Raw genomic sequence first — 27,934 nt, 5'->3', positions numbered from 1 at the left:
GGAACCAAAAAGGAACTGTGTTTTCTTTTGCAACATGACCGCCATACACATCATTCACCCTTCGAGTCGTTTCAGCAGCACTACTGCCACGGCGGAACTCGTACTCGTAAATAATGCGATACTTTAAGTTTTCTATTTTGTAAAATGAGTGACGCAAACAGAAATAAAACAGAAGAAAAAAACAAATGAATGACGGTCATCGAAGCACAAATAGTAAATAGCTGTACAAATTTGAAATTGAAATTCCTAACCAAAGAGGAGGTATTTGAGGTCAAAGTGGCCAGTACGGCAAAACGCCAATTTCATATATAAGGACCTAATATTCATACATTTTTCTAATGTTGTACATTTTATTGATTTTTGCAAAGTAGTTTCACCACAAAATACACCCTTTATGTTAATATTACTTCTGGTTAATATTTTTAAACGCATATAGGCATCATGCAGCCGCACGTATTAAACTTTATCGACGAATTTTTCTCACTTCGGCTTTTGGAAATCGTCAGATTGTATATTTTTCGTCATCCTTGAATTACTTCCTTCAAAAAAATCAGCCACGCTCGAGAATGTCGAGATGACGAGTTTTTTTACAACTTTGCAGCCCTACTCTTTCTTTACGTTAGTATTAGTTAAATATACACTTTGTATTGTATATTGGCATGTAATTAACTTTAATCTGACGCGCTCGAGAATATCTTTTTACTAATCTGATCCATTATCGTTGACGCGCGGCCATATATGTATGGGGCTCATATTTGGTGGAGGTACTTCATGGGTACAAGATGACACGTGTGTATTAATCTGTGACGCTGTGCTAAATCCCGAAATCCCCTCTTGGGCTCCCCTACTATACAGCCAATATAGTTTAAGAACGTTCTACGTTTAATAAGAAGTTTAATTTTTGCACAGAAAAATGCGTACTTTTTACTTAATATAGCTAAAATAATTATACGCAAACAATTCAAGAATGTTATCTATTAGTTGACTTGTACAACCTATTTATTATTTGTTTACTATTCTTCAATCGTTAATAAATTAATAACCGAACTAGCTTTATTAATAATAATCTTACTAATACGAGACGTAATTCAAATGCTGCCACTTTTTGACTAATATTTCCTTTGACAGCTTTTCGCTTTGTATGATAAAGTATTAAAAAGTTGTGCGCATTTTTGTCTTATTAATATAAAACACGATTTGGATAACGATAACTTGTTCATCTTCCGATAACATTTGTAATAGTTATTGAGCTTAGTCAAATTTTGTCAATTCTTTTTTAATTTCGTTTATGAACTAATCGTTATAACTGGGAAATATTTGCAGTATAAAACAATAATCCAAGTAAGAATAAATAATTTTAAACGCCTTATTGGAAATTGTCACTTATTTTGTATATAATCGTAAATATATTAAAATAACAGGCGCTATTTAATTCGAAGCAGCAAATCATATTTGCATAAGCTATTTTACAGCCAATAAGTACTTAATTCATAACTAGGTCCTTTTTATTATTATTATAACAGTATGTTAAATTTAAAAACCTTACGCAAAGATGCATCATCTAATTAAACATGTCGAACATATGTTCTATTTAGTCAAGTGACTCATAGTACTGCACTGCACATTTTGAATTTCCCTCTTGATTGTGGAGACAGCTAGTCTGTAACGCAACAGTCGCAATCGTTATTGTGTTATTGCTGTCTGCATCTACGAGCATGCGCAGTTCGTGTATCCTAAGTAAAAGGGAAGTGTGGACTGAGTACCGGTACCGCTGTTCGCTAAATCGGCTCTCCGCGCCGCGACACCCGCAGTTCTCCCGCCGCGCCAGTTCTGCGCGCTCCTCACTAGCCGCATCATGGTGAGTCATGCTTCAGTGCGAAACAATTCATTTGGGACGACCTTTACTGCATATATAAAACTCAGGTAGAATGCTCTCAATTGCTATTTCTTCGGTATGATAACGTAGCAAGGTCACGTTGACAAGCTGGCTCAACATAAACACTAATAGCTTAACCTAATTATACTTGAATCGGTATTACTTTTAGAAGAAATTTATCAAAGCGTCAAATGTACATTTTCATGAATAAGGATTAAAATATATGATGTGTATGATTGTTTCAGGTAATGGACAACCGAATGAATGAACCTAACCAAAATGAACAAAATTCAATATTCATAACAAATTTGCAACATGGAGAAACCGTTAATTACTCGCTCGTTATAATCAAAGGAATCATAACATACGGCGCCTGTAATAATTATGAAAAAATTAGATGCAAAAGTAACAGAAATAAAACAGAGTCATTCTGGGAGGTTTATAACCGTGAATTCAAAGTGTTGATTGAACTGGAAAAAGGTGACAATGTAATCGATCTGGAATTCACAGGCCTTCACAAAACAAATCTATTGTTGCGTTACGAGCCGCGAAAGACAAATCTGAGAGTTACGCCAGTTTATATTATCTGTCAAGGCCACGATGGATGTTTTCAATGTCCACCTGAAATCAATAACTCCATTGAGAGTGCCTGTGCTCGCATCGCTTTTGGCTCAAAGATCATACAAAGCGTTACCGCTGAAAAACTTCATGAAAGTGGTGTCGGACGAAAAACGTTTCAACTTGAACACGAAGTGGATACAAAAAGCCCTGAATGTTTAGTCTTCAGGAGTGCACTGAACGTAAATAAAGCTCGTAAAATGAAACAAGATGAATTGTGGACACATTTTGGCAGAGAGCTAATGTTATCGGAGCTTGGAAGTAACGAAAGAAAGTTTCTAGGGTTTATTTCGTGTACAAGATTTAAAGGAACAGATATTGATAAACCTTTAACGCACGATGAAATTGTGTCATATACAGAGGCCTATGCGGCACTTGGAGGAGGAGGTTTAGCATTATTTGGAACTGCTTGTTTGTATACTTGGCCTTCATCAGTGTCCGATATCGTGCCGAAATTATTAGACCCAAATCCTGTAAATACTAAGAGGTTCATGGACGACAGTGGTTATCGAGGAACTATAGGAGGATGCTTTGCGACAACTCTAGGATCCGTTTTCCACGAATTAGGCCACACATTTGATCTTGGTCACACAAAAGATGGAATAATGGGGAGAGGTTTCGATAACATTGACAGAGTATTTTTAGTCGGCGAGAAGCGATCAGCTGCAACCAAAGATAATAATAACTTTAACGGAAAACCAGTGCAGCATTCAACTGTTTCACTACAGCGTAACATTAATGTGACGATGAATGTCGCTGAACCCTTAAGAGTTCTAGGCCCAAGAAGTAAAACGACACTTGGAAACTTTGTATCCATGTCTAAATCGGATATTGTGCGTCGAAGCCCCAATGTGACTCCAATTACAAGACCATCAAGTGTTTATTCAACGATAACAAACCGAATGGCCGATTCTAAAAGAAATGCAAATCGAAATAATGGAAATGACACCGTTTATTGGCCAAGAAATTGCGCGGTTTTGTTATCCTACCATAGATGGTTTAACAATGAGTTCGGGAGAGAAAGACAAGCTATAACACGTTACCTTAAATTTGATAAGAATAAAATGATGATTTTATCAACAGCTGGATTAAGAATTGTGGAAGTCAGAGATGAGTCTAATGGTATGGTACTTGATTCATATGAATTTACAAATGTCCTACCGGAAAAAAGATTTTTGCTTCCTTTTACTTTTTCAGCAAAAGGCAAAGTACTAACTATAGTGGTTGAAGATGATTTAGGGAACGTACTAAAACAATCATTTACGTATTAAATCTACGAAATCAAAGTGAATGTGGCGGTTAAGAGTGGTGACAATAATTCAGTGAATGAAACAATTTAATTCTGCTTTGAGGCTTTTGTCCAAATACGCAAATGTCAAACAGATATAAAGGCTATACAGTATTATTTAAGAATGATTGATAAAAGAGTCAGCTATATTTTAAAGCCGAGATTTTTTTTAAAGCTCGCCTGATCTTTGCGTATTCGTACTAAAATAATTAAAATATAGTTTATGTATGTACTCCGTACCTACTTATCCGGAAGAATATTTTTGTGAAAATTGTATTAATTTTAATATTATGTAGATATCTAATAGAGAAAATTTATCATACATAATATTATAAAAGGACTGTCGAAATAGAATATAATAGCTTATGCAGAAGTTTTATTATTAATTGTAGTTGAGTGTTCCTTAAGTCAGTCAGTTTGATCAGCTAAGGCACTATTACATGTTCACAGGCATATGATTTGAATAATTTTCTGATTAAACAAGTTAATGCTACAATTATTTTTATAAATTATTGTTTTGTTTAAACGATTAATAATATTACATTTGAAATAATGTTTTCGAAATTCCGGTAATGTAATATGACATTTATAATGCATTTTTAAGAATTAGGTACCTAGAATTAATTTTACAATTTAATTTATTATCCATATCTCTTGCTTAGCTACTGTTAACTCCTATTCCATGAGTGGGATGGATGTATAAAACGTCTGTAATGTTAAAAGTGGAAATTAACATTACATTTTGTACAACACGGAAAGAAATTGCGTACAGGCATAACTTATTCAGAAATTTTCTAAACGAAATATTTATTACGATATATATTTGTACATTATTACCTTATGGAGTTTAGAAAGTGTCAAAATTAATTAAATGTCATAATTTTAAAAAAATTGCCTCGGATTACACTTTAATTTATATATTCATTTGCCCTTGCCATTTGCTTACGTTTGCCCAAACTACGCCAATGCAACACTTTGCAAACTATTTTAAGTATCTAGTATATTGTTTCTTAATAATAGAAACGATACTGAAAAGTTAGATGAACATCTATTAGAATTTACAGGACAAATAATGATTTTGATATTGCTAGGAACAAACTGCTTACATAAATTGATATAAAAAAAATTAGTTATATCATTAGTTTTATCTTTTTTCTGTCAGCACTCAGCATTGTTCAAAAGTTATACATTATATTTTTTAAGTTTAACTATCGTTTAAGTCTATATAATATATACGTCTACAGTTCTAAGTATATATACTTAATCTGTGGTTGCAAATCAGATTTGATAACTGACACATAAACTAAGAACAGCTGTCCAATAACGATTTTGTATTTGTATTTTGTACAAATATAAACAAAAATTTATCAGCAATGCTAACTAAAAATAAATTTTTATTTATACCAAATGACTGTATAATGAAAATAAAGTTGCTAGTTAGGGTAATCTGGGTCTCAGGCGGTTGAGCGTAAACGAAGCATATAAATAAAGTTTATAAAAAATATATTATTTCTTCAAATATTATTCCAGGTTCAATAAATATAAAATGTACCTGTGAATGAAAAATCATTTTATATGTTTATGGAAAATCATTTTATATGCTTGAGCTTGATTATATGGTAAAAATAAAGTACTATTTGAGGTTGAGCTGAACTAATATCAATTTATACTCATGTATTTTTATCTTATCAGCAGATAAAAGTCCTGGATATAAAGAAGTAATAAATTTACTTCTGTCAAATTGGCAATATCTGATTCATTTAGTAATTGAAATGGAAAGTAGATTTTCATTTGAAGATTTGAATTATTTTCCACCTTTGGAGAATGGCCACATAAATATAATTAAATTTTTAAAGGCATCTTCAGATTTATTATCTATTGTTGGTAAGATTAGATTTCTTTATGCCATTTTATGCTGAATTTATTATTGTCTAAGGTTTGTTTTAATTGCAGATTGCTTTGGAAAATTACTAAAACCAGTAAAACAAGATATGCAAGGAAATATTGAGGTAAACTAAATAATTTATAAACATATTTAAGGTCCATGATTAATAAAGATCAAGATAGATATTTCTGCCTTGCTTAATTTAATTAAACTTATTAGATGTAATTAATGCCCACACACATAAGTATCACATGTTTAATAGTTAATGTTAATAAACTGATATAATATTAGCAATTGTATTGAAGTGAAATATAATCAATAATTACTCAAGGGATTTTATGTTGTTCTAGAAAATAAAAAACAACTTTGTGTTAGATGAAAGATCCTGTTTACTTGATCTAATGTTGAAGGAGACTAATGCAGGTGGCAACATTGGTGCTGAAGCTACATTATGGCTAAATAGGTAATAAATTCATTCCATTTGTTTTTTTTTAAATTAGCTGTATTTAATTTATTTTTACTTTACAGAGCACTGCTATTTTTTGAATTAACATTCAAAGAAATATTAGAGCATCTTAAAGAAAAACGGGAGATAAATATGAAAATTATTTTTAACACAGCATATCAGGGCTCTGTGAAGAAATATCACAACTGGGCTGTACAAAAATTGTTTATGGTAAAGCAATTTATTGACATAAACTAAATTATAATTGTTTATTATACATATTTTTTTTAATTTTAAAAACTTATTTAAGCCATTATAATTTTTCAGGTTATATGTCAGCTCTCTCCTACATTTCCTCAAATCATATCATCTTTGGGTTTAGAGAATAGAGATTGTTTTGAAGAAAAGATGACATTATTTAATGATTCTTTACATGTAGTAAGATGTGCAATTGACAATTTTTTTATTGATAACTCTTTATTTTGTGATGCATAATCTTAATACATATGTATATTCTTTTGGGTGAGACAATTAATAATAGAATATTGTGTAGACAATTAAAAGTGATATATTGTACCAAATATTGAGAAAGATTTTATATGAAAAATATGCATTTATAATATGACTTTCTATTAGGTCCTGTTATTATTATTGGAAATGTGTGAAGAACGTTGACTTAGATCCCAACATACAAAATTACCAGTGGTATTTGACTTTTTGGTTAATATCAGATATTTGGTTTGAAATTTTAAGTACATTATGCCTAGAAACTATTAATATTTTAAATGTTGGTTATGTAAATGTAGATATTTGACATTGGTTGTAAATTTACAATGCATATATATCTGGTTTAGTTCATACCAACATATTTTTTCTTGGTATCATTAACATAGGCCTAAATCAATATGCATTATATTGTCATCAGTATTTTAAAATAATTAGAATAGAGTGATACATATAATTGTATACTAGATTCATTAAATTTATACTAATTATCAAGCTAAAGAACAAAATTGTAACTTTATTTTTTTAAAGAACCCACATTAGCCTGTGTTAACATATTATGTTTTTAAACACATTCTATTTCACATTGGTGTATGTACTGCATTTTTAGGAGGGCTTGTGAATTCCTGTAGGCTTCCAGCCTAGAGTTTTGAAAAGGTAACCAACATCTCATTGGTGTCATATCCTACTTATCCATTTCTCGTTCTCACACCAAAATATAAATCTTTAGCAACAGTGGATGCTTGTTTCAATGCCTGATAGCCTAACAAAATTTCTAAAAATATAATTGTCCACATAACTGCATGGAGTGTGACTTCAATTGGAGTGTTCATTAAGTATGGGTTGAATAAAAAATAGGTGATAAGTGGCATTTGCATAAACACACTCAACATTAAGAAACCAGCCATTTCTGGAACCTGGAATTTTAAACACAATTATTGATATAAATGGCATCTATGTAGAATTCATTCAATAATAAAAATAAAAGTAATAATTTCTCACCTGACTTAATAGATTGCCAGTCTGTCCAAGATAAAGTCTTATATATTCTATGATTGTGAACATAAAAAATAATGTTATAGATAAATACTTCACAAGGTGGTCATATTGATTTTTCTGTAACTGAAATAATTTGCAAGTTAATATCTAATTTATATTGTGCCGGTGTACCGGCTTATATCGTATGTTTGTCGCTTACCTTAATACAAAAGAAAAAACCAGCTGTACAGAACCAAACAATGTACATCCAAGTATTAAAGTATATGCATTTTTGAAAGTTTATCTTAGATTTATAATCCATAATAATTTATAATTAAAGTTGAGAGTTGCTTACGCTGATTAGTGATTACTATGCGTCATTTATAATAGAGTTGCTACTTGCTAAATAACTTGCATAAATATGACGCTTTACATTTTTGATTAGCGTACATCATATATCTCAACTCAAGCGGTAAAGTACGTAACAATCGGAATATATTTTTTAAGTCTTGTGTTTTGAATTTTCAAACCCAATTTGCACAGATTAATTATTAAGTTTGATCGAAGAGCTAATTTGACTTCTATGGAAATTGCCTATAGAATAAGAAAGTTCTGATTTCCCAGTATCCACAGACAAGAAAGGTAGTAGTGGAAGTATATATATACTGAGAGAGTACATCTCTATGATATACTGAATAATGAGTACTAGTACTTAAACGTATCATACTACCTTTTTAGTCTTATCTCATAGACTGTGCTCCAACAAGAAATATAAATTTAACCTATAAAATAATTCATCCATTTTTCATTCATTATTTACATTTTCAAGTTCAATGAAATTTCTTAACAAATTAAAATATATGTCATAGTGCTTTTAAGTTAAAAAGGAATCTTTAAAAATGTTAACAAGGACTTTTGGAATTGTATTAGGTATTGTCTTATATACTTTATTACTATAATGTATATAAATATTCCACATAATTATAATTCCAACTTTTTGCAGATATATTACGACCTGCAAAGTTCCAGGTGATTTCAAGATTCGGTATAAAATATTTTGCACCTCCGAAGAACTATGACGGTAAGCTCTAAACTCTAAAGAGTCCGTAAAAGGGTTGCAGGATATTGTATGTTCTGTTACTTATGTTGTAAAACTTAAAATACGTATGTTTCCTACAGATATTGAAATACCTGAACGAACAAGATTAAAATTGTTTGACAAAGTTCCTATGTATCCATCAAATATTAAACCCCCGAAAATGCAAAAAAGGCTTCGTTACATGCGAGGGCCAGAAACAATACATAATACTTTACAATTAAAGCAGTATGGAGTTGTGGTAAGTAAATTTAATATATTTGCATCTATAAAATACGAGTACTCCTCATTTATATCCAAATAATTATTCTTATAAGTAATAATAAAACACATGACTAAAATTCAGACAGAGTATAAACAAATAGATGTATTCATAGTAAACTTATTACTTACATGTAATAAGTTTACTATGAATAAATAAAGTGACATATACACATACAGTCCTGTAGAAGTAATGGGTGAATTTATTGTGTACTCGCTCTTGCATATCTTGTTTATGTATATGTATATTGTGCCAAAAGATCAAACATTTGCCAACTTCGCACCTTGTGTTACTAGCTGTCAAGCCTGTCTGAAGGAAAGCATCTTATTTATACCACCACAATAATATTTTTTACAGGCAAGAGGTGGTGGTAGATTAAGACATGAACACTTTGAAATGATACGTCTTCAAGTGGCAAGAAGGTTGGATCAAAAGAGAATGTTTGCTATATGGCGTGTAGACCCACCCTGGCAGCCAGTTACAAAGAAAGGCCAAGGTCAACGAATGGGAGGTGGAAAAGGAGCTATTGATCATTACTGCACACCTATCAAAAGTGATCGTATTATCTTTGAGATTGGAGGGAAATGCGAATATGCTGAGGTAACTAATAAGTAAAATCTTTCATATATTTTATGTATATAATTTTTTTTTACTTGGGGAAATGCATTGCGCATACCCTACCGCGGCGCGAGGAGGGTTATGTGGGACTCGCTATAGTACATACCCACTAAAACCCCAAGGCGCCACCAACAATCGCCTTAGGCGGGATGTGGTAACAGCAAATCCTTATCTGCTTTCCGACATGCGATGCGGCGGTTGCGTCCGCCTCTCCATGCCCATTGTTGGTCTGTAAAGATACTTGACACAGCAAGTATCCTTCACAGACCCGGCCATATGCTTTTACAGATAGCTAGGAAGAACGGGTTCAGTACTTGCAGGGATGGGTCACCATCCGTTCTTTTAAATGCAAGGCCCCTGCTTCCCTGCTATGTATATCATAACTTAACCCCCTTCAAGTACATGCATGCATAAATTGTATCATTTATACTAATAGGAATATACCTTTATGAATTTAAAAATTATAATACCTGTTTAAAACTAAGCAATCCTAATAATAATAATAAGTTAAAATAAAAAAAATCTTGCATGTTATATTATAAATACCTAACAAATTAGGCAAAATGGTGTGTTTTGTTGCTGCAGGCTTCACCACAAGAAAGATGCATTGGTTGGTTTCTTACAGTAACCCACTTCATAAATTGTCATATCAAAGTGTATATTGTTTATGTGTGATTTCATTATAATGTGCATAGAAACTCCATGGAACTGCATGAAAACTCCAAACCTAATGAACACTATATGTGTTTAAGTATAGTTAAACATTTAATACTACCTATTAATTGCAGGTTCATACTATGTTGAGAATAATATCAGAGAGATTACCATTTAAAGCTGAACCTGTCTCACAAGAAATAATGGAAAAGCAAGCAGTTGAAGAAAAGTGGAAGGAAGAAAATAATTTAAATAAATATACAATGAAATATTTAATACAGAATAATATGCAAGGGTGCAATACGCACATATCTAAATATGATAACCGTTGGTATGGAAAATATGTGTAAAATGTCAATCTTGTACTTTTATTTTATTAAGTTTTTATTTTTAACATCGCAACTAAAGAATAGAAAGATTAAATAAATTAAATAGACAATATACATTGGTCCTTTATATTCTTGTTTCAAGAAGTGTAAAATACCTAAGCAATATTAAGGGGCCGTTCAAGTATTACGTAACTAGATGCTGTAATTTAGACATACATAGACAAAGTGTGAGTAATATGTGTAAAAAAGTAAATAATTACTGTTGACGTAATCACCAAATAAGAGAATCAAAGAACCCCTTCCCCCTATAGTGCTTACGTAATACTTGAACGGCCCCTTATTTATCATTGCATTAGTAGTCAATAAACTCATAGAAGGTACTCAAGATGTGCCTTGCGCTTACACTAGCTTTAATTCTTATTCAGCGCTTCATTATATTATATAGACGTCTTCTTTAAATAAAATATCCAGTAAGTAGTCCATGAGTTTGGCGCGTAAATATACTAAAGATGGCGAATCTATTTGAATCGAATATAGCAAGTGACATTTATGAGATTTAAATAATAAAATGTCAAAATGACATACCTAATTACTATTAAAATAAATGTTATGATTAGGACAGTTTTAGTTACTATTCGAACTATGAACATCAAGCGATGCTCAAGAATTATTTTATGTAGGCAACGGATATAAAAGTAGATACCAAATAATAATGAGAGAATTAGAAATGTTTGATATTATAATCCCGTGATCTACATTAATTAGCAACCTTCAAGTTTTATTTGTGCTATTTTTTCTCGGCTTAGGGCCTTTGATAGAAACTAGTCTTAATTAAGAATTTTTATATAGGAATTGCAGACACTTAAATGCAAAGGGATTTTCTTAGGAATAGGGTCCATTAAGAATTTGTGTGAATTATACACGTAAATAAAAAACAAATCTATATTTAATAATCGTTTATTATATTTGACATTTCCTCAAGGGATTTCGTGATAAGCCTCAGTCTGTAGCATTAAACTATTAAACATCTTTATTTACGTTAAAACCCAACAAAAAACAATTGCTTAGTAACAAACTCTTCTGTCACTGTCTCCCTAAACTAACGACGAAAGCCAAAATTCTTAATACAGTAAGCTGTATAAAACTGCACTGAAAATTAAACAGACCTTACTAGTCACATCGATACACCGATACATCAACTATATGTTTAACAGACATGAAACGGTTATAAGTGCAGCCTCAGCACGGTTACTCTGCAATTTTCAAACTCGACTTCCATGTTGAGTTGCACCCCGCGATTCTACGGTTCTGACGGATATTGAGAAAAACGTATAGCCTTTGGAAATTACAGAGCACCGATACTGACCGTAGTATAAGCGACTACCACATACTATATTCCTTTATCCGCACACGTACCTATAAATTATATAACATCATAACAATATTTACAAAGCCTATAAACCTAACTTACATTATGCATTTACATATAAATTAAGATATATTAGGTACAATATAATACAAGCAACTAGATTTCATATGATATGGCATTTAAAGATGGCGCTGACAGCCATATTTATCACAAAGTTAACATTTAAGCGTTAACATTACGGTTTATCAAATTAGGCCAAATAGAAATCCGGTCGAAAGGAATAAAGCTATAGTGAAGAATTAATCGATTTGAGCAATAGATAGCCCGTGGTTATTTGACTAGTTTCTCTTAAACAACTAAGCTAATCTAAACTGGCATCGCAGTCTTAAAACCTAATGTCTTTGAAGGAATAAATTATATAAACTTAAATATTGAACTATTAACATTGTTTGCATTGTAGGCTAAGCTATAAGTTATAAGTGAGGTAGCGTTTTCACATCTTCAATGGAAAATATGTACATAGACAAAATGCAATTTTAATTTGGTATTCCGTAGACCAAAATTTAAATAGACAGTTAACGCGATTATATTGAGTATTATGCACGAGTGCAACTTTGATGACTAGAGTAAATACGTTAAACGTTAGTATAAAATATCTTTCGATCACTGCAAGGATCCATTTGCGTAGAGGATAATATTGACCGACAATTCATTCGTACGCCTCGCTCAAGTTTCCCAAGAGGAACTCGAGATGTCGCCTCATAAAGTGGTTATTCTGAGCGATCGAGTCGCAGAGCACATTAGGTGCGACATTCGACATTTTTTGCGAGTCAATATCGGTATCCTCCACCTGACTGGTGGGTGAATTGAATACGTCGATTGGAGCTTGGGTGATATGCTGATAATTAAACGTAGACAATACCTGCCGGATCTTTGCAATGATCTGCTCTACTCAGGCGTTCGATTCCTGAAAAATTCAAAGTCATCTTTGAAATGTGAACTACTCTAGAAGGCTAGCTACGGATGAAATGACGCTAGTACACAATACGTATAAAACTAGTAAACGTTTCAAAAGGCTCTATTCATAAGTACGCCGTGTCGAAGCGAGACTAAACTAGAAGCGTGGGACGGTGAGTTTATACCTTAAGGTTATGGAAATAATGCATGATTTGATCGTAGTCCATGTGCAAGTCGTCGATGCCGAGGGATTCCACGGGGGGCTCCCCTGTCCCCCCTGCCCCGCGGGAGAACATCGGGTTGCCCACGATCGTTGCGCGCTTCACCTCTGGCGAAGTATTCACTGTTAGGTATATGTTCGATTACAGACAAATATTTTTGTCAACCGTTATTTTAACAAATCTTTGAAAAACTCCAGAGTTTCTCTAATCCCCGAATTTCTGGATTCCCTATTCGCCTGTTACACGAGACGAGAGCAGCCATTCTCGTCAACTTATGACTGTCACTTGAAAATTATACAACTGAATCTCAATACAACAGATATAAAACAAAATACCTATAGCTTTTTTAATAATTTTCATGAACAAGAACAAGTGATTGGCCTCCTAACTATTACAGTATTCTAATTGGTTTGCAATGCAACAAATTGTTAAATAAGTATCTTATTACCTATCAGTTATGCGTTTTATTTTCAAATCAGGTTGAAATTTTATGATTTATTTGGATTCAAAACTTTAAATAAAAGAGATATTGGAAATAATCTTGTAATCCTAGAATAGACTTCATTATATTTTCACGTGAATTTTTTAACGTCGATAAATAATTATCTATAAAATGTAGAAATTTAGTTTACCTTTGTTTTGATTCGACAGCTCTACGAAATCGCCTTTGCCATTTGCATCCTTTGATTTATTCTTATGCCGTACTTGCATGTCAGGTAGGCCTGCAAATTTATTTTATTCATTAAATAATCCTAAGTAACATAAATTATATACAACAAAAAACAATTATACTTAAAAAAATAGTCAAAGATGGACTACATAGTCTACACAAAAGAAGACTTTTTTGAAGTGAAACTTCTTTAGAGGCATGAGGGTAAAAATTTCACAGAACCTCACGAAGATGTGCAGCGTATTTGTCGAAGAAAAGGGAGAGAGCGATTAAGACCGAATGAGAGAGAGTGAGAAAGGGAGATCGAGAAAAAATACACGCTATTGGTTGATGTATTCGTTTAGTAGTTACATATTAGAACTTTAGATGGCAATTCTGTCGCATAACAATATACAGTGTGTAAACAGTGTGAATATATACAAATACATGGAATGATCATATACTGGTACATCTATTGGGGCTTTTACCTTAGTAATAATTAATTTACAAAGAAGTTTCACTTCTGACATGTGTACTTTGTACGCACGCACTTTTTTTTTAAATACACACTGTTCTCAAAAGAAATCATCAAAATTAAGAAAAACACTTTTTAACTACTAAATACATAGATTCAATCCGTTCAAAAAGTGTTTTTCTTAATGTGTAAAAGCTATGTTAACAAAAGACAATGCAATCATCAAAACTTTCCGGTAAAATCGAGTTTTGGCATCATGCTAAACATGTTTTACAAGAGTTCTACCCCAATCAGTGTCCTTACCGATTCCAGAATCGTGCATATAGTCCGGGCTCTCGGGCTTCGTGAAGGTGCGTCTGGAGTCGTCCGTTCCTCTGTTGAGTCCGACGATCTCTCGATAATCCTTATTCTCCATGATGAGGGGAGCATCTGTGTCGAACTCGAACAATCTGGCGCAGTCGTCTTTGTTCAGCTTTTCCATTGGGTCATCGAAGTCGTTGCGGAGTCGTAATGGGTAGGAGTCGCGTTTCAGGTCTCGGGTCATGTATGGCGAATCGTTTTTGTTTAAATCAATAATTCTGGAACAATACAGGAGGCTTACAGAGGCCAGGAGCCAATAGTGTTTACAGTGATTAAAGGGACACACTTATGTTAGTCCTCTATTTATCAGGAGGAATAATATTTTGTGATGATTATTAAGATGATGAATACATTCGAAAGCAGATCTAACTATTTCAATGACTTAAAATGTTCATACAAAACTATTTTATAACAAAGATGCAGCAAAATTTTAATAATTTTGGACTTTTTACGGAAACGAATTAAAAATATATTTGTCTAGTTATTTTTAAAACAAATTATATATCCCAGTATCAAAAATATTATATAGCTCCGTTCAAAGTAGATGTTTATTACGTTTGTTACATGCCCAATTTCCCGCCAACGTACCGGTCTGGCTGGCGAATGTTTTCCGGAGATCGTTTGGCAGACTCATGCTCGCGTTCATGTTTCTTGTGGTGATTCCTGGAGTGACTTCGCCTTGATGGTGGCATGACGGTCTCGGGCAAAATCTAAAAAAATGTTTTATTGTAGGACCAAACGCGCCATCTTAATATCTAATCTAATCTTAATATCAAAAATATAATGTTGAGAACCAAAAAACCTTTAAAAAAATATTTTTGTAGCTGTAGCAATCTACGGATATTGAAAGTCGACCTTGAATGTCGGTGATTGATGACGTCATCCTTTTTACGGAGTCACAGCAATTTTTTTTATTACAAATTTACAAAGTAGCGTCTGGGGCTTGATACAAAATCTTTATTCAGCAGGTGTGACCAGCTAACGCTAAACGAATTTGTATAAGAATGAAATGAACTCATCCTTTGTCACGTGACCATTTTCATACGAATTTGTGTGGCGTTAGTGGGTAACGCCTGTCGAAAAGTGATTATGTCTCAAGCCCTTTATTTTGTATTTATATACATCTATATATTGAAACTTACACTTCCTTATTTAAATTTATTAATTTAAAAGTAAACAGATTATAAACTTTTTGTTAAAATATTAATTATTGCATCTAAACATACGACTAAAGGACTGGCTCATGAACATACCCTACGCAGAATTAGAGCTTCTTCTGAGGCCTAGTATGTAGTTACAGACTTTATTCATTCACTCACTGACTCACTCACAAAAATCAATAACAAAAAAAGATGTAACTAAATTATAAATAAATTAAATATTTGAAGAAATGTATAATTAAGTTTGTTATGAAAGAGCTGGAAACCCTGACACAGGTATTTTTTACTTAAAAGGATTCCCAAATCTTACACATTGTAATGCAATTGTACTTAAAATGAATAAACACATTTAATTTAATACAATAGTTACAAACTTTATAGAAAACGAAATAGTTCAAACGATAAGTATATTTATTAAATAAAAAAAGTAATGTATAACTTACTTTATTGGTATGTCGTGGCGGCAGAGGGACCTGGGGCTGAGGAGTCGATGTATGTCTGTGAGGCGGAACAGGGGGTCGGTAGTCGTCAGTCGCATCCCTGAAACATTCCACTCGTTATGCTCCAGACTGACATCTCTTATTTCAATTAAAGCATGCAAAGCATGATCTTAGGTATACTTTATTTATTTATTAGTTCTTAAACAGCGTGTATGCATAAAGATATACAAGAAAATATGACATAAATTTTACCACACATCTACAAAAATTTAATAAGCAACCACAAAATAAAAAAAGTAATAATAATTAATATAAGTTTATAGCATAAATGTAGCTTTTCCAGAATTTTAACGTAAGTACTCATGTGTCTACTTTACTATTGAAGTACTTCAGTAAAGAGATTCACAGTCAAGACTAAGTCTGACTCACGTACGTCAAAAATCTTTTTGACTTACGAGTCAGACTCGTTTCTGAATATCACTGACTGATTTAGTTTATATAAATAAGGTATGTGTTGGTTAGTGGCTTTAGCATGCGACCCTCATCCCCGGGATCGTAAGTTCGATCCTCGGATGTGCCTCGGACTTCCTTTCTATGTGCGCATTTAACTTTCATTTGAACGGTTAAGAAAAACATCGTGAGGAAACCTGCTTGCCTTAGACCCAAATTTTCAACGGCGTGTGTCAGACACGGGATGCTGATCACTTTCTTGCCGTTCATTACATTGACAAATGATTATGAAACAAGTACAGAAATCTGAGGCCCAGACCTAAAACGGTAACGTCACTGGTTTCTTTTATTTTTATGTGTTTGGTTAAGGAAAATTGGTCTTTGATCTATTTTATATCATGAATTAATTCACCTGTGATTTTTAATACGTTAGTAAGTATATAATTAAAGACTAATCAATTATAGTTAATAAGTTATATCATAAGGGAGGCCATCTTGTAGACCAGAGACAACGGAATCGGTTAAAATATTACCCACAGATAGAACAATTGACGACAGTAAGCAGAAGTACGGTATACGTGGCGCGGTCATATTTCTTTTAGTGCTTTTATACATTTTTGTATTTTACTACTAAAAGCAAACGAAAGCAGTTTTAAATTTATAATGTCTTAACGTTTATAAACCTTTCAAAGAAAATATTTCAGCCAGATATCCTGACGTTTCGAACGCTTGGGAATTTTACAATCGTGGCCATGACAGAGGAAGTTTTTTTCGTTTAAGTTTTCTGTTGCTGGGTAAAAATAAACGCGATTGTAAAAAATCATAATTGTTTATAGATTTAATCCGGCGTTACGACTCGTAATCAAATCACACATCACATTTAAAATTGAATTACTCTCTAAAACATCCATCTCTCGACTATGCCACACCACGTACATGTTGTATGGCATATAGTCTGTGCAACTGTTCCAACTTAGACCGGCGTCCTTTTAAATTTACCTAAAAATTTACCGGACTTTTCGACTGGTACTCTGTGCGTGTATTTAGGCATTATAATCTATGGTTCAAAAATGTACAATGTGTGTTCATGACGCATGCAATGATGGCAATGACAATCTTACTGCCAATGACCGTCGGAGTTCTGGGGCTTGGGCTTCTTGCAGTACGTGGTAGTGTCGATGACTCGCTTTTCGGTCTGTGATGGCAATTCGATGGAGTTGGGGTTGTCGAAGCTGGTCACCATCACGTTCTCCCGGATTGCGTCTTCTGGATCCACGTAGTTGTAGTTTAACGGGTTGCTGGTGATGCGCATCTCTTGGGTATTGTCGGGTTGGGTCGAGTTCCGGTTTACTGGATGACGATTTCCGTTCTTTTCCATTGTCGCGCGGCCTGGAATGTGTTTTTGAGTAGTTAATTCGGTTTTTTATGTAATAATTATAATTTATTACATAAAAAACCGTTTTTTGTTATTAAAATGTAGCCGGTTTGGTTTTAAATTTTAATTATTATAATCATATTTTAAAAAAATACAGTATAGTTTTCATGTTTTAGTGTCAAAATATTTAAAAGAAATAGGCTTCCAAGCTCGTAGATACGTCAGTGTGCTAGTGTATTTGTATGTTTATCAACAAATCTCTCAAGTTAACTTCGTATCTAGGTTAACTTTTTTCCTTCTAGTCGAATGGTTTTCATTGGTCTAGATTACAGTTACGGATAACTTTATGATTATTTAAATGAATTATTGCCACATTAATTGTCTGTTAATCTATAAAGTTGAATTTTGTAATATTTCACTGGATTTCCACAAAAATTACTGGAGACTGGAAAATACAATTAAAATTTTGAACTTTCTTAATTTATAAAGCCCGTAGTTAGGAAATTAATTTTTTAACAGATAAGTTTTATTAAAAGTAAAATAAGTTAAAAGTTCTTTCTTTTCGAAATGTTTCCGAAGTAACCTTCTAGTGACATCTAAAGTGCGGCTAAAATCAAAGCGATAACGTCATACCTTGAATCATGCTTGCAAAGTTATTCCACCTGTTAATCATGTACCTTAGCCACTGGGGCCTTCGGATCAATCAGTGGTTAGGTCAAAGAACCCATTAGGTTGCAGAAAAAGTATACCATCCAATATATTTAGTTATAAAAAATATTTACCTAACCACACCCAGTCATGAGCGTTGGTAGTAGATTCCCTGACAGGCTTCTCCTTCGCCAGCCCCAAAGTGGTGCCAACCAGATTCGTCACCTGCAGCCTTCCGTTTTCAGTGGCACCTGGGCTACATCCACCCGAATTCACCTTCTTTAACTTATACGCGTACACCACGCAGGATACTACGAATACCTAAAATTATATCGTAAAGTAAATTGCATTTAATTTTAATGAAGATTTCTAAAATAATCAGAGAAAAACCGTCACTTTTTTAATCAACAAGATTTTACAAGATGTTTTATAATCTGTGTAGATAAATATCGTGGGGAGGTCGCTGCAGCGTTAAATAACCTTTTTTTAAATTTGACAACATAGTTACGTCAGTTTGACAGTGACATTTACATATATCATCTTGATACTTCAAATGAAAAAAGAATGAAACGAAAAAAAGTATGTAACTTTGTTCAATAAATCAAATGACGCATAAAAATTACGTCGATTCTTTTACAAACTCTAGTTATTACACAAACAAAAACCAACGTTTAGACTTAATCAGCTGTAAACATAGCAAAATCAAAGTATCGAGTTTTGTCATTAGAGGATTTTTGGATATTTATTTATGTTTTATGTGTTATTTTTAGGATAGATAGTTATTTAAAAAAAATTATTAAATATTTTACTCTTTTATTCAAAAAAGTCGTAATTTTTTTAAACTTACCATTATTGCAAAACAAAACGCTCCAAGAAGTATCGACATTCCTGAAATTAAATTGAAAAATAAAGCACCTCCTATAGGATTTTTTATTACTTTTACTTATTAATTTAATCTTAAGTAGTTCACACAATAATTTGGCAATATATAAAAAAAAATATTTGTCTCTAGAATATGAGCAAAAATTTTATTTATAAATGCAATAGAACAAATTCCTTTCTTCTAATAAAACAAATGTTTTTAAATTGTAATACTTTTTTTACCGAATATGAATATATAATAATTTTAAAATGTGATAATTTCGTGAGTCTGTCTAGTAGTATAAGACACCATAATGAACTAATTTTAAGTTTTATAATTTAAACAATATTTTTTTAACATGGCAATGTTTACCTATTTGGACTTGCGATTCATTTTTCTGTGCGACGTGCCGCGGATGGCCGTTGTTAGGCCGATGGATGGAGCCATACTGCTGAGCCTGAACCGTTGGGTTATGGTTGTTCTCATCTTTTATACGCGATATATCTGCAACAATTTAACCGAGTTTAAAAAAAAGGTTTACCTGTATTTAAAAAGTTAAAGTTTGACCTGTATTTTTGGAATTAAGTATTACGAACGAGCAGTGTTGGCCTAGTGTAGTAGTAGGTTCTGTCCTCGGCTGTGCACCAATGGATTTTCTTTCTATGTGCGCCTTTAATATTAGCTCGAACCATGAAGGAATACATGGCGTAGACCCAAAAAGTCGACGGCGCTACAGGCACAGAAGGCTGATCACCTACTTGCCTTTTCGATTTACAAATGATCATGAAACAGATACAAAAATCTGAGGCCCAGACGTAAAAAAGGTTGTAGCGCCATTGATTTTTTTTAAGTATTACGAACAGGACATTAACATACTTATATATTAGACCATGACCTGTCAACAATGTTTGTATAATACATAGCGATAAATAATATATATTACGTTATACAATATTTAAAAGGCTACGAGTTTATATTGTATTTCTGTATATTACCTGTTTTATTAGTGTATAAAGTTGTATATGTGTTTTATATAATAGGACAAACGAGCCAACGGAGGCTTTATATTCGCTGTATATTATAAATGTATATTGGTTCATATCATAACCTCCACTGGTCTCATTTTAACATATAAGCAGTTATATTAGTATATTTATGATGGGCCGTTAATTTTTTATATAATAGGGGGCGGTCCGGCGGCTCACTTAATGATTGTTATAGTACATATATATTATATAAATTGTTGTAGTATATATAGTTATAGTGATATGATTGGCGGCGTCCACGGAAAATCACACTACCAAGCACACAAATACGTTTCTTATAGCATAGGGGGCAAACGAGCCTACAGGACGCCCAAAAACGGCAGTCGTCACAACTCATGGATATCGATTTTCGTAGATGTGTTGCTGGGCTTATAAGCTTGTGTATAAACATGTTTTAATAGGCCACTGTATTACAACACGCTTTTTAGTTTAATAAAACTAACCTTTAAGTAGATCAGTGAGATCGTTCATGCCAGTCCTAACTCCTCCTCTAGCCATGATATCATCATTCTGGGGCGTGTCAGGTCTTTGAGGGGAGTCAGTTCCGCTGAAGTCCACGTCGACGCTGGCCGCCGCCGTGGCTAAAGCTCCTGGGATATTCTTGATGTTAGCCGGGGTCTTCGTATCACCCTTGCCTGGTAATGCCACGCGACGAATAGGCCCAGAGCGACACTGGTCAGGTGTTAATAGAGTCACGCGTAAGAGTTCTCCGCTTCCTGTAAACATTTGATAGAAGCGCTTAATTAGTCATTGTACATTATGAATAACTACATTGTAGATATAGTAAAGTTTTTTAACTTTGAAAATGGAATTACAGACTACAGTTCTAAATTGTTAACACAGACCTTGTGGCGTCATTGCGCAAGGTTTTATACCAGGCGCAATTTTAAATTATTAATGTAAGGTGGGGTGACGTGCGCCATCTGCTAATTGTAATTGATCAGCGAAAGGTCATATAACGAATAATAGAACACAATACAATTTTACAGGAAGTCCAAAGAGTGTTATTACTGGCACAGACATTTCCTAAAGATGGAACATTGTGGCCCAAGATGGGATCGAACCCGTTATCAGCACGATTATATAGATTATATTTCGAGGCATATATTTTTTATACTACTTAATACGACTGTTCCAAAAATGAAATAATGTTTTAACGAATGTAATTTTTTTTATTGTGAAATGTAGAAACGAAGTTACCGGATTTATAATTATTTTTTTACTTGTGTGGTCTTGATATCTTTAATTTATGGTATGTAGGATATCTATGTACTTTTTGATAACCTATAGGTTCGTAAGAGCAGTGTTCGCGTAATGGCTTCAGAATGCGACTCTCACTCTTGGGGTCGTAGGTTCGATCCCCATATTACTGTCTATATTAGCATTTAACATTCACCCGATCTGGAAATATCATGAGAAAACCGGATTGCCTAAAACTTAAGAAACAACGGAATTTGCCAGTTAAAAAAGGCTGATCACCTACTTGCCTATAAGATTTACAAATGACAGACACAGAAATCTGAGACCTAGACCTAAAAAGGTTGTAGCGCCACTGGTTTCATAGGTTCAAAAGTCACGTCCTACTTATTCCAAGAATATTGATATACACAACGGTGTTAAAGCAATAATACCTTCACCAACAGCAATGACCCTTGGATGTACTGATGCCAGCATCGGCGCAAACGCAACCACTTCAATGTCTAAACTCTCTACTAGTAAGTGGTAGTCTGTTGTTGCCACATCTCGCAGAGCCGTGTGAGTGCCGTCAGAGAACTCTATGTCTATGTCAAGAAGACCTTCCTGGAATTGTCAATTGAAATATTTAAAAATAGAACGTAAAACGTTAAATAAAAACTGGCTGACTATAAAAATATATGACATGTAACTATTATCAGCAATTATAATAACATATATGAGATTTAATCTTAATTTAACCTTAATGACACATTTCTCATTTCCATTTCATTTTTCAATTAATTTGTATTGACGTTCTGAAGTGTTATTATAGCGTGTGAAATTTAAAACATATTGATAAAACCGCCTTGGCCGGTCTGACTGGCAATAAATTATTTGAGAAGATTTCAGATTTTGTAATAGAACCTACACAAGTTGTTATATTTAATGCCGTTACGTTTTAAAAATTTAAATCAAACATTCGTAAATTTTAAGAACCCATCAAAAGGATTCTCTAGATAAGATGGCGTCAAACCAGCCCTTTCTTCGACTTCAAGAATTACGAACTTCAAGATTTTGTGTGTGTCGTGTTAATTATCATTCTTGAATTCCTAAACATACACGTATCTATCAAAACAATTAAACCCAAAGATAGTATTACAATTACACAGACGAAGACATTGTTTACGCCTAAGCATAATACGTCATCTTCAATTTGATTAATATCTGACATTTGTGCTCCGTGACCGAAAAAACATTGTTTTACAGTATAATTTTTTTCGTTAAAGTTATTATAATTTTTTACAGATTACTAACACTACATCACTTTATTATATACTCTGTCATATAGCCGTCTTGCTATTAGAACTACATGATGTATTTGTTATTGGTTTTTTTACCTACTGGCAATATTTACATTTATAATTTATGATTATTTATATCAATCGATGTTTAACAGAAATCGCATTCGATAGTAAACTAGAAATCTGGAAGTAATGTAAAACTAACCTGATATTGAGCCGTTAAACGCCGTGTAACCGTAGTCTCTGATACATATCCGTTTTCTATAGCCGTGTCAGGCGATATGTTCAACTGCAGTCCTGATATGACACGAACCAATAGTCGAGTAATCGATACCTTGTCGTTCACCACCCGCACTTCGCGAAGTCCAATAACACGTCCTGTAATAATTGTGTAAACTTAGACCTGCATTATTGTTAAGTCAGACGAATGCCGGTTTTTCAGTGTCGGAGCAAAGGCGTTACTGTTAGCTGCCATTGTAATTTATGTCATAGAGCTTATAATATAAAACGTCAAAGTCATATCAGTTAAAGCCGTTTATTTGATTTGCAAATATTGTCTATTTTTGTATTGTAATTATATGTTGTGTTATGTTTATATATATATTTATTAGCCGTTTAATTAACAGCCTAGTCTCTTTACTAAACAGCGCCATTCAACTAGCGGCCAATTGCTTACATCGATGACTTTACATTTCTTACATAATGTATGGTTTAGTTTACCGACACAAAGAGTGTAAGAACATTAATATTTTACATTTTGAATATATTGAATAAAGAAATTCTTTCGACATTCGTCAGACATTTCAGGTTTTTTTATTTCACATGGGCGTACAAATGGCCTTACCATTAGCCAGCCAGTTTATTAAATATTGTAACAAATGATATTCATTCACGCCGTGAGTTAAACGGCGCCGTTTAGTGAAGAGTCTAGGCTTTCGATAGAACATCGATATATTGCAATAGAGAATTTAGCCCGCCAATATTTCAAAAATAAGGAATCTATGACAGATTAAAAATATTTTTTGTTATCTACCCATAGATACAAAAAATTTATAATCTTTTGCTCTCAAATGAATAAATGTTTTAAATTCTGGCAAAAAGCCAAAACTATTGCCATTATAAAAAAAAATGTTTCAAATTTAAACTATTTACGAATGTATATAAAATATTTGCATAAGTTCCTTTGTTATCCTTAACTTTCCTTCTTATTTTGAATAGCCAACATTTCTCGTTAAGTATTCCTCGGGAATAATTGTTGTAATTATGTACTGAGCTTTTCTATAACAATGACTGTTTACTGCGTCCGGAATACTATAGTTATTTACGTAGGTTTTTACAGGTTAATACACAGAATAATAAAAATACTATAAACAAAGGGAACATAGTCTTCTGTGTAACTCTTTTATTATTATTATTTAAATATTATACTAAATTACACCTTTATTTTGAAAACAACACGTTTTAAGTAGAGTGCATGGATGTAGTAAAATTATATATTAATGTATTGTATAAACTAATGTGTCCATTATCCTGTCATTAATTATGCATTGCGCTCTAGGTGAGCGGCAAATTTTATTCCATTCTTTTTAAGCACATTTTTGGATAAAACAAAAGCATTTCTAAGAACCCTAGAAACCCTAACGCGGCTTGTACCTGAGGTGTATTTGTGGATATTACCCAGTGTTTTTATAGCAGATCTCAGTGGGTCCCACATACCCCTGCTACTTTCATGTCCATTATGTCATTAATTATGTTTTGCGCTTTAGGTGAACAGCAAATTTTATTAGGTTTTTTAACACTTCGGGCCAAACAGAAGCTTTTCTAAGCCCTATAAAGACAGTGACCCCAGAGCCACGTATGCGGCCCGAGGTGGATTTATTGGGTATTCCCCACCCAGTGATTAAACAGCAGATCTATTTGGGTCCCACATACCCCTGCTACTTTCGTGGCGAAGAATTTCCACAATGGACATTAAAAGCCATATATATAAGTTTAAAAATAACATACCTGTTATAGGTGATAGCACTTGTACTTCTGTCCGGCCAGTGCTTCGTCCTTGCAGCACACGATTCCTTAGCGAGGCAATCCGTGGATCAGATACGCGCATAAGTGATAGCACAAGCTCTGTCACTTTGAGCCAAGTACGCCGAGACACGAAGTACGATACTCGACCTGAATCGTGGTCCTTGGCGAGAAACCTCGCGTACACCTAAAATATTTTAATTAAATTCTCTTGTTATGTTCTAACGGATTTCGCATGGCCGGACTTTTTTAAATATTTTGTATATATATACTTAGTCTGACCATGAATACTGTTACAATTGAAAATTAACAAAATATTACATTTGAATTTGGAATCTGTCATATTTTATATGATTGATCATTGAGATTTCTCATTTTGGCGCCATTACATTGTACAATATTCTGCGATATTAAAATGGAGTGTGGTGATAAAGAGAACCGAATTGCTGTGATTGCATTACACAAAGTAGGTATGGAGCCAAATGCAATTTTTAAAACTCTTCATGAGCTTGCTAATAGTGAAATGTTTGTATACCGTGCTATTAAAAGGTACAACGAGACCTCCTCTGTTTGTGACAGAAAAATATCTTGCAGTCCAGGTAGTGTTCGTACGAAAAAGATCGTTAAAGCAGTAAGGGAAAGAATTCGAAGAAATCCTGTCCGAAAGCAAAAGATTTTATCTCGGGAGATGAAGATAACAGATTCATGTCGCGTATTATAAAAGATGATTTAGGACTTAGGCCTTTAAGAGACATAATTTACGTTATTTCTTAACTGATAATTTAAAATTTATATAATCATACTCTTTTCTTGAAGGACCTTAACTCGACTTGGTCCGGAAATACTTCAGTGAGCAGCTGGTTCTAGAGATGGTGCGCGGCAAAAACTGCCTTAAAAAGCCCAGTTGTTCGCACGTCAAGGTGATACAGGTGTAATTTCGCATTCTGCCTCGACGTGCGGTCGCTACTCAAACTCAAAATAATTCAAATTCATATAAGTAAACAAATACACTTATAAACGTCAACAGAAAAATGTTAAAATTATTCTAAATTAACATTTACTACCAGTGCGCAAGATAAGGGCGTAGAATGGATGAGAAGAACTGGCTAGAAACTATTCGCCACTCTTTTTAATCGCCAATTTTTGAATCATACAAATTGTTTGAACTGGAGCAAATCAATCCCAAGGATTAGACTGAATTAAATAATCGTCAATTTCATAAAATGTTTTAAAAATCAGCTGCAGGTATCCGATTAAAGTCTATGAATACTCTCCGTGGTAAATGAAGATGCAGAATTACCCCACGACTACGCAACGCCAACGGAGACGATTGGCCGTTGACGATTCGTACGATGTTTTGTATCATTCTAATAGATTTTTTAAAATTGATCCATGAATTTTTCAATTATAACGAACTAAAATGCTCTTTCCTCTTTATAGAATTAATATTGCATTAATGATTTTGTTAGGTTTATTTTGGATTTGCAGGTAAAAAAGGTTTCGATCAGACAAAAGGGTCCCCTTATACAAAGCCTTTATTGCTCTAAAGCTATTCAATAATTTCTTTGGTAGGACAGTACTCCTTTTAATACCTATTCACCAGATTTTTTTATATACATGTGTGTTCATTACGACATCATGGGACATTACGATCTAGCCTAACTTAAGACTAATAAGTAATTAAGTCTAACCTAATTTACTACAAAGGATTGTTATCATAAGTAAGTGTCCATTAACACTACTTATAGTCTCTAGTAAAGGGAAGACACTCTGTTCTTGTGTTTAATGAACCAGTTATCGTTACCGTTTTTATCCAAATCATATTAATTTATTAATTATGGTTGAGTATAAATAGACGTGAGTATTCGACATTCATATCTATTATTTTATAAATATTTATAATTTAACACCGCCGATCACATTTTATTCACTTGCTTTTATGTTTCGCTTGGGTTATGCTGGAAGCATTGAATTGGATAATATTATTTTTATCAGTTACGCCCTCAGTCCATCCACTTATTGATCCCATACGAATTTCCTCCTTACAACTGACAATTATGTGCCTTTCTTCATGATAAGAATATGTTAAAACTAGGGATGCATCCGGTACCGATATAACGGCGATACTTTGGGTTTACCGATATATATCGGTGACATTTTAATTGCCAATACGACGATATTTTTCAAATTTCGCCCTTTAAAAAGTAATGTAAACGCGCATCTTGTTTGATCTAGTTCGGTATGACCGGCTTTGTCCCCGCGTATTCCATTCTAGACACTTCAGTTGGCTTTTAACTGCTATAGTGCGCAGTAATTTTTCGATACCAAATTAAATAAAATACAGAATTACAAAAAAACTTATCAATATAATATCAATTAATTATTAACAGTTATTTATTTTATCTTAATTTAATAATTATTCTTTATTCTTGATTTTAATAACTAAACATTAAAAACAAATTAAAAACTTTAACCAAACTTGATATATTACCTTAATTTAATTTTAATTTAATAATTGTGGGTATAGGTATCGGCGATATTTCTATAAAAGTATCGGCATCGGTATCGTATCGGCAAAAAGGCGTATCGATGCATCCCTAAACAATATATATATGTCGGTACTAAGGGCTTATTATCGTTAGATAAAATTGTATAACAACGGTTATAAAACCATTATTAGTCGTAGTGACCAACAATTGTTAAATAATTGTAGCTTAACGTGCGTTTATTTATCTAGTTAATGAATCATTAACATCACTAAAACAACATAAACAAATAAGTATTCAGGAAGTAAGAAGACAAAATCATGTCGAACTTATTTTGTCTAAAGCGTAAATTGGCTACCTTCCAGTATGCAAAATGTGTTGACA

The 27,934-nt window shown here is 33.1% G+C and overlaps 5 protein-coding genes across 8 annotated transcripts in view; 3 read left to right on the top strand and 2 right to left on the bottom strand.

Annotated features, from left to right (window-relative positions):
• The first annotated feature begins 1,774 nt into the window (after positions 1 to 1,774).
• Positions 1,775 to 4,934, top strand: LOC123710974 (putative zinc metalloproteinase C607.06c). Of its 2 annotated transcripts, none has more exons than XM_045663322.1 (2): positions 1,775 to 1,858; positions 2,122 to 4,934. In XM_045663322.1, exons 1-2 carry the CDS (start codon positions 1,856 to 1,858, stop codon positions 3,763 to 3,765), a joined length of 1,647 nt encoding a protein of 548 aa, XP_045519278.1. In that variant the 5' UTR covers positions 1,775 to 1,855; the 3' UTR covers positions 3,766 to 4,934. The 2 variants fall into 2 exon arrangements, with proteins under 2 accessions (XP_045519278.1, XP_045519279.1); XM_045663323.1 differs by having other exon boundaries at positions 1,806 to 1,923.
• A 137-nt stretch (positions 4,935 to 5,071) lies between these two features.
• On the top strand, positions 5,072 to 7,354 carry LOC123710975 (glycolipid transfer protein). Its single transcript, XM_045663325.1, has 6 exons — positions 5,072 to 5,401; positions 5,475 to 5,666; positions 5,736 to 5,791; positions 6,018 to 6,130; positions 6,196 to 6,343; positions 6,440 to 7,354. Exons 2-6 carry the CDS (start codon positions 5,555 to 5,557, stop codon positions 6,605 to 6,607), a joined length of 597 nt encoding a protein of 198 aa, XP_045519281.1. The 5' UTR covers positions 5,072 to 5,401; positions 5,475 to 5,554; the 3' UTR covers positions 6,608 to 7,354.
• Positions 7,108 to 8,163, bottom strand: LOC123710976 (transmembrane protein 17B-like). The gene is made up of 3 exons (XM_045663326.1): positions 7,815 to 8,163; positions 7,619 to 7,738; positions 7,108 to 7,533 (listed from the first exon to the last, which is right to left on the bottom strand). The coding sequence occupies exons 1-3, from the start codon at positions 7,914 to 7,916 to the stop codon at positions 7,306 to 7,308; spliced, it is 450 nt and encodes a 149-aa protein (XP_045519282.1). The 5' UTR covers positions 7,917 to 8,163; the 3' UTR covers positions 7,108 to 7,305.
• Positions 8,164 to 8,323: 160 nt separating this feature from the next.
• On the top strand, positions 8,324 to 10,660 carry LOC123710902 (39S ribosomal protein L16, mitochondrial). The gene is made up of 5 exons (XM_045663202.1): positions 8,324 to 8,524; positions 8,598 to 8,675; positions 8,774 to 8,931; positions 9,310 to 9,552; positions 10,359 to 10,660. Exons 1-5 carry the CDS (start codon positions 8,494 to 8,496, stop codon positions 10,572 to 10,574), a joined length of 726 nt encoding a protein of 241 aa, XP_045519158.1. The 5' UTR covers positions 8,324 to 8,493; the 3' UTR covers positions 10,575 to 10,660.
• An 834-nt stretch (positions 10,661 to 11,494) lies between these two features.
• LOC123710751 (transmembrane protein 132E) overlaps positions 11,495 to 27,934 on the bottom strand; it is a 93,909-nt gene continuing 77,469 nt past the window's right edge. For 2 of the 3 annotated variants that reach the window (XM_045662903.1, XM_045662905.1), the window contains exons 8-21: positions 25,050 to 25,251; positions 23,248 to 23,420; positions 22,197 to 22,365; positions 21,009 to 21,281; positions 19,892 to 20,023; positions 19,505 to 19,545; positions 18,792 to 18,978; positions 17,756 to 18,023; positions 16,188 to 16,284; positions 15,173 to 15,294; positions 14,528 to 14,802; positions 13,733 to 13,822; positions 13,065 to 13,222; positions 11,495 to 12,889 (exon numbers count right to left, since the gene is read on the bottom strand). In XM_045662903.1, coding sequence (XP_045518859.1) covers positions 12,875 to 12,889; positions 13,065 to 13,222; positions 13,733 to 13,822; positions 14,528 to 14,802; positions 15,173 to 15,294; positions 16,188 to 16,284; positions 17,756 to 18,023; positions 18,792 to 18,978; positions 19,505 to 19,545; positions 19,892 to 20,023; positions 21,009 to 21,281; positions 22,197 to 22,365; positions 23,248 to 23,420; positions 25,050 to 25,251 — 2,202 coding nt within the window. In that variant the 3' untranslated portion in view covers positions 11,495 to 12,874. The remainder of the gene's footprint in view (positions 12,890 to 13,064; positions 13,223 to 13,732; positions 13,823 to 14,527; positions 14,803 to 15,172; positions 15,295 to 16,187; positions 16,285 to 17,755; positions 18,024 to 18,791; positions 18,979 to 19,504; positions 19,546 to 19,891; positions 20,024 to 21,008; positions 21,282 to 22,196; positions 22,366 to 23,247; positions 23,421 to 25,049; positions 25,252 to 27,934) is intronic. The other variant, XM_045662904.1, reaches the window with a different exon arrangement.

This window comes from Pieris brassicae, chromosome 6 (assembly GCF_905147105.1).
Source record: "Pieris brassicae chromosome 6, ilPieBrab1.1, whole genome shotgun sequence".
NCBI classification, from domain to species: Eukaryota; Metazoa; Arthropoda; class Insecta; order Lepidoptera; family Pieridae; genus Pieris; species Pieris brassicae.
This window is presented reverse-complemented; position numbering and strand designations above follow the sequence as displayed.

Bases quoted from the DNA above. Each gene is read 5' to 3' on its own strand.
- LOC123710902 (XM_045663202.1), top strand. From the start codon at position 8,494: ATGTTAACAAGGACTTTTGGAATTGTATTAG. The intron at 8,525-8,597 runs GTATTGTCTTAT...AACTTTTTGCAG, and splicing joins GACTTTTGGAATTGTATTAG to ATATATTACGACCTGCAAAG. The intron at 8,676-8,773 runs GTAAGCTCTAAA...TGTTTCCTACAG, and splicing joins ACCTCCGAAGAACTATGACG to ATATTGAAATACCTGAACGA.
- LOC123710975 (XM_045663325.1), top strand. From the start codon at position 5,555: ATGGAAAGTAGATTTTCATTTGAAGATTTGAATTATTTTCCACCTTTG. The intron at 5,667-5,735 runs GTAAGATTAGAT...TTTTAATTGCAG, and splicing joins AGATTTATTATCTATTGTTG to ATTGCTTTGGAAAATTACTA. The intron at 5,792-6,017 runs GTAAACTAAATA...ATGTTGTTCTAG, and splicing joins ATATGCAAGGAAATATTGAG to AAAATAAAAAACAACTTTGT.
- LOC123710976 (XM_045663326.1), bottom strand. From the start codon at position 7,916: ATGGATTATAAATCTAAGATAAACTTTCAAAAATGCATATACTTTAAT. The intron at 7,739-7,814 runs GTAAGCGACAAA...AAATTATTTCAG, and splicing joins GTTTTTTCTTTTGTATTAAG to TTACAGAAAAATCAATATGA. The intron at 7,534-7,618 runs GTGAGAAATTAT...TTAAAATTCCAG, and splicing joins CTGGCAATCTATTAAGTCAG to GTTCCAGAAATGGCTGGTTT.